Raw genomic sequence first — 12912 nt, forward strand, 5'->3', positions numbered from 1 at the left:
GACTGTTAACGATGCCTTCTGCTTCCGACATAATGGTTTCAAATACTTCGTCACTCGGATGATGCGGACTGTCGGATATTGCAGCCATTGCTACTTTTACAGACTTCACCATCCGCTCCCACGGACCTCCCATATGCGGGGCTGCAGGAACGTTGAAGTGCCACTGTGTACGGGCATTGGTGAACGTAGCCGCACAATCTTCGTTGATGGCCTTGGTTCACTCGATCTCTTCTGTCAACTGACGACTGGCTCCTACAAAGTTGGTACCGTTGTCCGAGAATACTTCCAGCGGGGCTCCTCGTCGGTTCACGAAACGCCTGAACGCCATTACACAAGACTTCGTTGACAGACTGTGTGCTAGCTCCAGATGAACAGCTCGAACTGTGAGGCACGTGAACAAACATATCCACCGCTTCACAATACTGCGACCGACTTTGACTTCGAAATGACCAAGGTAGTCCACGCCAACGTACGTAAACGGACGGATGAAGGGAGTCAGACGAACTTTCGGAAGCGGTCCCATCATCGGTGGAACTGGAGCTGCTTTCTTAATCTTGCAGTACTGACAGCCACGACATACGCTCCGCACTACTGTTCGCATCCTCGGAATGTGGAAACGTTGTCTCAACTCGTTGCACACTGTCTCGGTGTTCGCATGAAGGAATCGCTGGTGGAAGCTAAGCACAACGAGATATGTGATCCGATGGCTTCTCGGTAATACGACTGGATGCTTCGCTTCGTATGCAATCGATGGAGCTTGTTCGATTCTGCCGCCAACTCGTAGAACTCCTTTCTCGTCCAGGAATGGAGACAGCGCACGTATCGAACTGCCTTTCGCCACACATTTTCCTTCGCCTAACAACTGAATTTCTTCCGGATACGCCTGTGCTTGTGCTTGCCGCCATAGTGTTTCCTCTGCTTTCGCGAACTCGCTCTGGCTGAGTATTTTCAGCGACCTTGTCCCGCTTGTCAGGTGCTTCCATGCTGATACAGCTCGGTGGACGTATGCTGTCGCTCGTAGTAGTCTGTTCCAGTTGGAAAAACGTTGCACGTCTACCACTTCCTCTGCTGTACAGTGTACTGCTACAAGGCGAATTTCCTCGGCCGCTGCGTCTGCTTCCACTGTATTTCCTGGTCGTTCCGCAGGCCACTGACACTCCGGATCATGCAGGAACGCTGGACCCTGGTACCAACGGCAATCCGGATCGAAAAAAGGCCCTCTATTCCATTTCGTGGCATCGTCCGCAACATTTTCGCGAGAAGGAACGTAGCGCCATTCATCCACACTAGTCAACGACAGGATTTCGCCGACACGGAACGAGACGAATTGATGATACCGACGACTATCGGAGCGAAGCCAAGCAAGAGCTGTTGCTGAATCTGACCACAGGAAACGCCTCTGAATGTTGATGGTTAGGGCCGAACAGATGTTCTGTAGTAAACGGGAACCCATCATGGCAGCCTGTAATTCCAAACGTGGAATAGAAAGTGCTCGAAGAGGCGCAACTTTAGTTTTTGCTGCGATCAGCGAGCACTGACTCTCTCCATCTACTGTGATTCTAAGGTAGGCCACACACGCACAGGCGGACACACTAGCATCCGTGAACACATGGACCTGAATATCGCTGACTTGCTGTGGGCAGAAATCTTTGAAGAAGCAGCGCGGAACGTTTACTTCTTTGATCTGCTGATACTGCTCCATCCACCTTGTCCAAAGTTCGCGTGGTTGCTCCGCAATAGGCTCGTCTCAGTTTGTACCTGTCCGCCAAATCTCCTGTATCAGAATCTTCCCTTGGACGACGAAGTGTGCGATGAATCCCAAGGGATCGTAGAGCTTCATCACAATACGCAAGACCTGGCGCTTCGTTGGTATCGCCCACTCGTCACCTAGAACTTCCTCCAATCCCTGGCTATTGAATGTGAAGGCATCTTCCGACGGAATCCATGTGACGCCCAGAACACGTTCGTATGTTCGGTCTTTGTCTACTGGCAGTGGTTTACTGATCGCTGTACTCGTCTCTCCTAGTCGGTCTAGCACTTCCTGCTCGTTGGACAGTATCTTCCCAAACTGGAAACCGGCTGCTGCATGGATATCCTTCACTTGCTGTACCAACTGTACTGCTTCTTCCACCGAGTTGACGCTGTCGAGGAAGTCATCCACGTAGTGGTTCTTGGTCACTGCTTCCACTGCTCTGGGGTACCGTTCGCTGTAGTCAGAAGCATTCCAGTTCTTCACAAACTGCGCTGTACATGGCGAGCTGGTTGCACCGAACATCGCCACGTTAATCACGCATACTTGTACTTCTTCCTCCGGACTACTTCTCCAAAGAAAGCACTGCGACCATCTGCCTTCATCACGGATGAGGATTCGGAGGAACATTTCTCGAATGTCGGAGCACACGGCGACTTTCCCCTGTCTGAATCGCAATAAAACGTTTACTAGCGGTACGAGAAGATCCGGACCCTTCAGCAGCATATCGATGAAGCAGACTCCATAAGCTTTCGCGGCCGCATCCCAAACCATACGAGTCTTGCCTGGCTTCTTGGGATTGATCACTACTCCCAGCGGTAGATACCAGACACTAGACTGTCGGCTTCTTGCTTTGATGCTTTACTGATGTACATAAGTGACCCGATTTTGTCAGCCCCTTTCCGGAACACATTTTTTGCTCCCCTCAAAAATTTAAACAGATATTCATACTTATTATCCCTCTATGTTCTGCCTTTCAGCAGTAGTTTGATGATGATCTTAAATGAATTGAACAATATTTGACCGTTAGATAATGAGAGCAAAAAGTTCGTCGCAAAATGGGGCTGACAAAATCGGGTCCGTACTGTACTGCTTTTGCTCGAAGCTGTTGATCTGCTCGTTCACTCTCTGTCGAAGTTCCGAATCTCTGGACAGACGCTTCTCCAACCCCAGGAGTCTGTTCATCGCCATCTTGTAGCTCTCGGGAAAGTGGATATTGTCCTTTCGCCACAGCAAACCAGACTCGATTCTAGAACCTCGGCGGACTGTGGTTGCCTCCAAAATGCTGCGCGCTCGCTGATCTTCGTCGGACTCAAGGTGCTTCGTGACCACAGCTTCTTCGACGGCGACAAACTTCTTCATCGAGTCGTACAGATCACTGTTGCTCATCTCCTGACCGACGTGCACATTCAGCTGTTCCACGGATCCTTCACTTCCCGAATTTCTTCCGTAGACGCACCAGCCGAGACAAGTTTTCGTTGCCACTGGATCACTTCTTCCGCCTTCACGAAGCTTCAGACTGGTGAGGAGATGCACGTGTTCGATGCCGATGATCATTCTGGGTTTCGCATTCACATAACTGCTGACGGGAAGACCTTGTAGATGTGGATAGGATCCTGACAGATCGGAATAGTTCAACGTTTGACTGGGAAGTCCTAGCTCACGCACCGTCCGTACGTTGCTCAACTGGAAGGTATTTTGTTTCCCAGCTCCGGAAATCTCCACGTTGACCCTTTTGGAGCTCTTCTCTTGTCTGCCGATCTTCCCTGTCCATCCTAACCAAAGGTTGTCCGGCTCTCCGTCAATCCCCAACTGAACTGCAACTGCCTCTTCCAGTAACGTCGACGATGATCCGTCGTCCAGGAATGCGTAGATTTCGATCTGTTTCCCGTCTCCGTAAATCGTGACTGGCAGATAACGGAAGAGAGAAAACGACTTCGTGTGGTGGTAGTTGTGCTGTACCGCTTCGGTTGGTTTCGTTGTCTCAGCGGATTCGCTTCGGCTTGTCGGGTTACTGTGCAGCAGCATGTGATGACGAAAACGACAGCCGTCCACGCCACATTCCTTTTTCGAGTGGCATGGCCATTTCCGATGAGGAACTAAACACAGACGACACAGGTTCTTCTGACGCATTGCTTTCCACCTCGCTCCGATATCCAAAGACTTGAAACTGGAGCAGTTCAGGATCTGATGATTGTCCTTTCCACAATACGAGCAGGCTTTTGACACAGACCTTTCTGTCGACGTGTCCTTTTCCTTCCTTGCTGCATCGGACGATTCGTTGGCGTGAGTGAACAACTTCTCCCTTGGCTTCGGCTTCTCCGCGCGAACTTGTTTATGCTGGTTCTGTGCGCAGTCCACGTCGATAGTGAGCTCCGACGCCAAGTTCACAAGGCCTGCCATGAAACCGTTGAAGGTCGCCAGGTTGACATATGCAACGCCTTGCTTGTAGGTTCCCCACTGCATCTTGAGAGATGTGGGCAACTTATCGACCAACTCCTGAAGCAGCATTGGGTTCGCCAAATGTGCTTGCTGATCGGCCAAGATGATGTGGTCGACCAAGTTCTGAATGGCCAAACCATAAGCCACAATCGAACTCAGGTTCTCCGCTTTTGGGGCTGGCACGTTCCTCACTTTCTTCAGAAGCGAACTGATCAGAATTTCCGCTCGCCCGTAGAGTTTGTGGAGCGTTTCCATCACATACGGAACTGACGCTGGTAACAGCAGGCGACTTCGTACGGCTTCCAATGCAGAACCTCCCAAACTTCGCTGTAGACAGGCCAAATTCTCTGCATCGGTATATCCGCATACCTCCGTAGTATTCTTGAAGGAACTGTAGAAGATAGGCCACTCCTGGGGATCGCCATTGAACTTGGGCAACTCACGGGGCATTACCTGTCGCGCCGCAAGTTGGGCACTAGTTGGTCCCACTGCAGGACTCGATTGAGTTGCATTCGGCAATCCGGCTCCAGCTGATGATGGTCCAAAGGAATTCATTACTGGAGTAGTCGACGAATAACCTAAGGGTGCATTCCCGTGGAGAACTGCTGAACTATGCGAAACTCCTGGATGTGGAACACTACCGAAACAGCTTTGCGATGAATTCACTCGAACGAAATCTCCAGAAGCTACTGCATTCGTTGGTGCTAGATGCGCCATTGGAGCGGCCGTGTAGTACGGATGACCTCCGTAAACTGTTGACATCAGGCCGCTGGAACCAACACAGGATTGCGATGCTGTACATGGAGCTGAGGACACTACTGTATCCCGTGCAGCGAAAGTGACTGTGGGTAATGTCACCGCTACAGAATTGGTGTTTCCAACTCGAATATCCAACAATCTCGGAAGAATTGCGCTGATATCTGACGAAGCTACTGGTCGTTGCGGGACTGAAGAAACGAAACGTTCTGCTGCTGATGCCGGAACAGAAGACACCATGGAAACTCCTTGCCCAGATAATAGCTGTTCATAGGATTTCGCCAGCGTTGGAACATTTCCAATGGTTCCCGAAGCAGAACACAGTGGATTCACGTTCGACGGAACAGAAAACTGTGACGAACTACAGTGAGGATTCGCTCGTTGGGTCACGACTGCGCCCCGATTAGCGAATCGTGTTCGTTCGTTGGGGCAACTGACAACTGATGAAAATGCCCTAGACACATGCAAGTGACGAGAAATACGTCACGAAACATTCACATACTTGCACAAACGTTCTGTATATAGGAGCTGCGATGCGACGGCGGTCAGACGTCAAACTCGTTTTGACATCGATTTTGACATTGACAGTGCTTTTTAGTTGGGTTTTGCCCCAACCAGTGAACATTCAACTATCGAGACAGCCCATCTAACGAGCCGCCAACGAACGAATCGGGACTGTATTCGGCAACGAAATTGCTGGTAATTGAGATTCTCCAATTCCAACGGGTGGTTGTGCTGATTCACTAACTGTGTGAACCGGCAGGGCAGCTTGATCTCCAGACGACGATGGCTTCGACTGTCCAACTTCGTCCACCACAGCTCCCTTCAACCACTTCTCCAACTGGTCACGTTTACTTTTCACACTTACTCCGGTTCGTCGACTTTTTCCGCTTACTCCGCTCCGCTTACTGGATGCATCCTTTTCGTCCACTATCTGCATCAGCAGAGTGTACCTCTGCTTCAAATACTCCTGCTCTTCATCCAGTTGCTTCAGTTTTGCTGCTTCTTCCATTTGCAGCCTCTTCAGTCGAGCTTCTTCTTCCCTTTGTTGCATCTGCAGTCGAGCTTCTTCTTCTTTTCGCTTCATCTGCAGCTCTTCCTCCGCCCGCATCTTGTTTAGCCTCCGTTGGTCCTCTAGGTGCTGCAGGCTGAGCTGCAACCGTTGAGATGCACGACTACTACTCTTACTCACAGAAGATTCATTGAACGACACTCCCGATTTCGATGTAACATCGGTGCCGTCCCAATCGGCTAGACAGTCACCGCACTTCCAACTTTTATCCGCGATTGACTGATTCACACCCGCGCACTGAAAATGTACCCACGATTCGCATATGTATATCGCAACAGACCCAATTATCATCGCCCACAATTTGTTTGCATTTTTTGCATGGATTATCAATTCCCCCCGTGTTGGTAACATTCTTGCTCTTTTTCGGCATAATTAAATCAAATTGCCCTAGCTCCACTGTCTACCAAGCAAGCTTACTAACTATCAAATTGCACGGGCCACTACTGTGGTACGAGATCCGAGATGGGAGCAAAAAAGAAACTGTGTACTGACTTGATTTACTGCAATCAAACCTCCAACGACGACGACGACGGCGGCGGCGGCGCGATGATGATGGTCTTCAATCGTGGGTCGTTCAGTCGACGGACGTTTTTCCGGTTGTTCTCCTCGGCAGGGACCAGCGATGGGCAACAATCAATCATCCAACTTCGGATGAAATTCTTTGTAGAATGTTCCCGATCGTCAGAACAAACACCGTTCTTTTAGTTGCAGACTTAGCAGCTACAAAGCTGTAATTTATTATGATCGGTTATTGGGTGGTCAGTTAACAGATATTTAGAGACAATTCTTACAATTTCAGTATTTTTTCTGTCACTTCCTGGTGTATCGGTAACCGGGGAAAACGTGGGTAGTACAATCTAATGCAAATTACATAATTCAGTTGGAGGTTATAATCTGTTTTACACTGTCTGATCAATGAAAAGGCAATCTATAATTTCGGTCAAAACATACCTCAACTGACTCGGAATAATCTGTCCTGTGCGGTGCTGACTGTATCCGAAAACTGCTGTAGTTTCCTACTAGGTATAACAGAATGAATTCACTATTATAATTCAAATAAATAGTTATCACAAACTTACTTCAAACTATATGAATAATGCACTAAGTTCAATCACTGTTCGCTAAATGCTAACTACACTGTACACTAGCAAAGTCTGAATGAGTCTGTCTGTCTTTGTTCTGTCAGCTGCTATCCGATCTGTCAGTCCACTCGGCGGCAGCCGCTCAGTTGCGAGGGAACGGACGTTGGTTTCACTAAAGACACTGTATGCTGAAGACACGAAATCTGATGATTGTTGCTGTTGATGATGATTGTCGCGTCATGACAATGATACTGTCGAGTAATGCTTTTAAAGCGCGTTTGACAGGTCTCCTGCTCGATTGGAATGACATTGACAGCAAATTTGGAATTCCAATTGGAACATTTCGTGTCTTTGCATATAGTGTCTTTAGGTTTCACCACCGTTTCGCGGTCGACAGTGTTGCCGGTAACACTGTGACTCATTCTCAACCATGGCTGGATCCTCCGCACACTAACACCGTGCGTCAAAGAACTCTTCATCGTCGTCATCCGGATCACTAACAGTCACAGGCGATTCTTTCCGCTGTACAGCCACCTCCTCCTAGCGGCTAGCTTCTTCATAGGTTTCACACACTACTATCGAGGCTCGATGCACAAATTTCCGGCGTCGCCGGCGGTTTCCGTTGCTCCTTCCAACTACTTTCAGCGCATGCTCGGCCGTCCTCAGTTGGTACAAACTACCTCGGCGATCTCCCTTCACAGTCACTTCACCGGCTGCATTCACAATGTCACAATCGTTCTTCCGGAACACCACATGGAAACCCTTCGACGTCAACACTTTCACGGAAATCAGCCCACTCTTCTGTAAAGTGAGGGGATTTCTAATAGTACCTTCTTTCCGGCACCGGCTTTTTGCGCCAGCCCTGCGATAAGCAGAGATGCCAATACCGTAGTTGCGTGCCCGACTAACCCGAGAGAGACCCTCAGGGCAGGTTCTCCAGCCTATCAGATTCAAAAATTCTAACCCCGGATACGTTACGTACTCACTCAAAACCAATGCAAACGAATTCAGCGACCGAAACGTTTCAATTCTCACGACCGATCAAAATAAGCAAAATAAAACTCCCCTTCCCCTAAGAAAACTCAATACACCGCTAGAATTTCACTGTGAGCTGTTTAGGCCTATATCTCTGTATTCATCGTATCTCATACAGCTTTCAAATCTATCTCTATCACTACTCTTCCCTAGGGTGGTTGTGGCTTATACTATGGTACCTTTTAATACGTTGCGGCCGTTGATGAACTCCTCCCGATGCTGCGCTCCTAGGCGTCGCTCTCGAGCACCGGCTCTAGGCTAGTGGGACTCCGGCGAGGTTTTTCTGCTCGCTCAGGTGCGTGATTCAGGTGTTCGCGGCGCCGATCTCATCCGTACTAGGAATCCTCTACATAGAGATGAGCGGAAGTTACATACGTCGATTCGGCAACGCTGTTTGTTTTGTTTACAACAGCTGCCAACACTTGCTACAAAGCTAGATGTTCAAACTTTGTGCGTGACTTCGTTGTGGTTCAAGTTGTTTTGTTTACATTTTCTAACTATGGTAGAATTTTTTTTCCAAAATTTTGTTGAAATAGCGGAGCAATCGAAGAAATCTGAAATTCATTGCAAAAGTGTTACGCTAATCATATCGGCAGAAGTGAAGCAAGAAGCAGCAATGGAAGTTTTTTCGACAAGTTCAGCAACAAAAGTGTCGTCATAAGCATGAGCTTTTGAAAGCAGAATTAATAAATTTTTATCTTTTTACTAAACATACATATGCCGCCAATTTCTCGATATTGAAAAAAAAATATTTTTTATTTATTTTAGTTCCGATTGCAATGCCGTTCAAACGACGCCTTCCTACGAACGATAAGCATGTTCATTTGGCTCACACTTTGACAGTTCTCTCTGCACGATTGGCTCACAATGGCCGCCTCCGCAGATCTCTATAATGTAGGATTACTAATCCGTACGATCAGCACGCGCCCGCAGCCTCTCGCGTCGCTCTCCTCTCAAACCCGATCGTAGGTAGTGGCGTCGGTGCGATCGGAACACGATTTTGGATGAGTTCCGAGATCGACCACGTGCTCGTGGGTCGTTCACAAAATGCGGTGTGAGCAGTGACACGGTTCTTTCACGCGGCGTGTAATCGGACGCCGGTTTGCTTTCCATCTACCAGGTGGATCACGACGGGATCGCTGTGGATTAAGATCCAAAAACCAAAGAAAAGCCACGTGATGTGGCTAAGCCACAAATCGGTTAACACACACCCATGATTAACCCTTAAAAGCCCTAGACGAACCACTTTTTTTCAATCGACTACTACTTAAAGACCATACAATCAAAAAATTTGAAACCAATTTTAAATTAAATGCGGTTAGTTGGTCTTCCAATATCTGGGTGTGGCATCCCCCCTGACCCCTCCCCCCTTTCTGGGTATTGAGAAATGCCTTGCCACGAGGGTATTTTTCGGCAATTTTAATGAATCTCACACATATTTTCGTTCTGAAATTTGTATTGTAAAATGTATTTGGCCATAAAATGATCGCTCTGTGCTATGTGCATGCCACCGCTATGGAACCAGTTCCGGACGCTCGGATTTCCGGACATAATCTCCGGAGGAACCTGCTATATACTGTATACCGGGGTTCGCCTTCGTAATCCTTTTTTGCGGCCTCAAATATTGAATTACGAGATATGATGTCTTAAAAGAATTTGTTCTATATACTTAACTCTTTATTTCGGAATTTTTACCTTGATGATTAATCCACCTAAAAGTGCGATAAGAATTCACTTTTCTCAAAAATGAAGATAGAGTATTGGTGTCTTCTACGAAGTTGCAGAAAAAGTTATTATTGAAAAGTTTACCAAACAAACTATTACCTTATTTGCTCAACTTTAAGAGTTATGTGTCATTGTTTGTGGACGACCCCTTGTAATAGGTTTTCTGATATAACTTTTTCTATGAATTTTAGGGATTTTTCGTATGTTCTACAAAGTTGTTCTTTGTGACGGAATACACCTCCTTCTGCTTTTTCTGGATACTGGAATAACGCTCCAAGTGGAACAGCGCCTGCATCTCAATTGGAGTGAAATCCCAAAAAAACTCCCCGGAGGAGTTTTTGGTGAAATTCTCTTTATTTGGGAGGAATTCCTGGAATGATTATAAAACTCCTACAGAAATGATTACTATAATCTCTCATGCAATTACAGCTGAGATTCTTCCATACAAAAAAATTGCTGTGATTTTTCTAGGCATTTTTTTCGAAATTTGCTGCTGTGATTCCTTCAGTGATTTGTACGAGGATTCCTACAGAATTTTTTGTTAGTATTTGCCCAGTAATTCATGCTGGAAATCCACATCAGATTCCTTCAGGAATTTTTGCTAGGATTACTCAAGGAATGCTTCTGGCATTCATTCAGGAATTTCTGAAAGAATCTACCTGGAAGTCTTGTTGGAATTCCTCAGCTAATTCCTGCTGGTAATCTTCCAGGAAATCTTGGTGGACTCCTAAGAGCAATTACTGAAGAAATCTCAGCTGATATTGTTTGAGAAATTCCAGCAAGAATTCCTGAAAAAAATAGTAGGAATATCTAAAGGAATCCTAGCAAGAATTTCAGCTGATGAAGCAAGAGAAATTCCCAAAGGTATCCTTGAAAAATCTTTGAGGAAATCACAAATGAAATTCCTTTAGGAACCCTTGGAGGAATTACACGCAGCATATGTAAAGGAATCTTTGGAGAAACCCAGCAAGAATTGTAAGAGAAATCCCATCATCAATTTGTAGAGGAATTCCAAGAGGATTTCTCGAAAGACTTTTCCATGGATTCCCCCAAAAGTTTCTCTTGGCATTTTTCTGTGCATTTCTCCAAAAATTCCTTCAGGACCTCTTTTGCAAAAAAAAACTCTAGAATGCCCAGCCCGCAGGAATTTCTACAGAAGTACCTTTTGCGATTTTACAAGCAGGGATTTCTAAAATACCTTCTGGAATTTATTAGGGAATTCTTGCTGAGATTTTCTTGGAATATCTCCTATAAATATAAATATTGCTCTTAAAAGTCCTGCAGAAATTGCAGAAGAATTCTCTGCAGATATTGCATGGGAATCCCAGAAAAAATAATCTGGAAAACACCTACCTGGAATGTCTAGAAAAACTCAGAAGCAGTGCTGGAACACTTCCTAATATATATTCTCAAAAGGATTCCCAGTAGGAATAACTTATTCCTAAAAAATCCAATAAATTTCAGTAGGAGTACTAGGATTTCACAAGCATTTTCAGATGGTATATTTCCAGTAATTAATCTTAAGAATCCTCCAGAAATTGCTGAATAATGTTCATCATAAAATGCTTGAGGAATCCCAGCAAGACTTCAAAGAGATTTCCAGACACGAATTCCTTGAGAAATCTGAAGCAATTTCAACATAATTTCTCTAAGGAATCTGAAAAGGTTTTCCAATAAGAAAACGAAGAGGAATTCCTGAAACAATCTCTAGATACATTCTTGGAAGAAGCGCAAGAAAAATTCTGAAGGGATTTCTGAAAAATACAGTAGTTATAGTAGTGGTTCCTAGATGAATCCAATCAATAATAAATAAAGTAATCACAACAAGAATGTCTAGAGGTAATTCCAGAAGAGATCTTGGATGAATTCCAAGAGGTATTACTAGGAGAACAACTTGAGGAAATCGTGGATTAAGCATAGCAGGCATTTTTGGGGAATTTGAAGTGAAATTTGTAGAGGAATGTTTTGAAAAAAAAACCTGTAAAATCGCAAAAGGTACTTCTGTAGAAATTCCTGTGGGCTGGGCATTCTAGAGTTTTTTTTGCAAAAGAGGTCCTGAAGGAATTCTTGGAGAAATGCACAGAAAAATGCCAAGAGAAACTTTTGGGGGAATCCACGGAAAAGTCTTTCGAGAAATCATCTTGGAATTCCTCCACAAATTGATGATGGGATTTCTCTCACAATTCTTGCTGGGATTACCCCAGAGGTTTCTCCAAAGATTCCTTTACATATGCTGCGTGTAATTCCTCCAAGGGTTCCTAAAGGAATTTCATTTGTGATTTCTCCAAAAATTTTTCAAAGATACCTTTGGGAATTTCTCTTGCCACATCACCTGAAATTCTTGCTAGGATTCCTTTAGATATTCCTACTATTTTTTCAGGAATTCTTGCTGGAATTTCTCAAACAATATCAGCTGAGATTTCTTCAGTAATTGCCCTTAGGAGTCCACCAAGAATTCCTAGAAGATTACACAAGTTTACAAAATAAAACGAAAGTCGTGAACTTCTGTCAACAACCAAAATTTTTGAAGCACAATTTAGTGCTGATTTCGAAACCAACCTTCAAAAAATTTGAAGTAGAACAGTTTTTGAGTTTTAGCTTAATATCGAGTTTTGCAACTTTTCAAAATATGTAATTTACTAAAATTCAAATATATTGCGTTTTGTTCAACCAATTTTAAATCTTTTTCCACAAATTAAAAGCTGAATACAATACCAGTAGATCATCTGAATACAGGTTTTGCGTCAGATTGATGAAATTTATGATATTGGCGAGTCTTCGGAACGATCTTCTTAAATTTTAGCAAAAATCTCAAAAATTTTTGAAGAAATGTATTTTTTTTCAATAAGAAAAAAACAATTTAAAAATTCTTTCTCGACGTTTATTTGACATACCATATGTAGGCGAGTTACAGTAAAAATTTCAGATCAATCGGAGCATTGATTACGGAGAATGAGATGTTTGAAGTAAGCGACTTTGCTTAAAAATAGAACAAAAATCGATTTCAAATCATCAACCTTGTATGGAAAGTCGAAAAAATTTCCGTTCTA

The 12912-nt window shown here is 45.0% G+C and overlaps 1 protein-coding gene across 1 annotated transcript; it reads right to left on the bottom strand.

Moving 5' to 3' along the window:
• Window positions 1-217: 217 nt before the first annotated feature.
• LOC134286578 (uncharacterized) lies at window positions 218-1702 on the bottom strand. The gene has a single exon (XM_062848211.1). It carries the CDS (start codon window positions 1700-1702, stop codon window positions 218-220), a length of 1485 nt encoding a protein of 494 aa, XP_062704195.1.
• Window positions 1703-12912: the final 11210 nt, after the last annotated feature.

Source organism: Aedes albopictus, chromosome 2 (genome assembly GCF_035046485.1).
Source record: "Aedes albopictus strain Foshan chromosome 2, AalbF5, whole genome shotgun sequence".
NCBI classification, from domain to species: Eukaryota; Metazoa; Arthropoda; class Insecta; order Diptera; family Culicidae; genus Aedes; species Aedes albopictus.

Excerpts from the sequence above, each read along its gene's own strand:
- LOC134286578 (XM_062848211.1), bottom strand. The coding sequence starts at position 1,702 with ATGGAGCAGTATCAGCAGATCAAAGAAGTAAACGTTCCGCGCTGCTTC.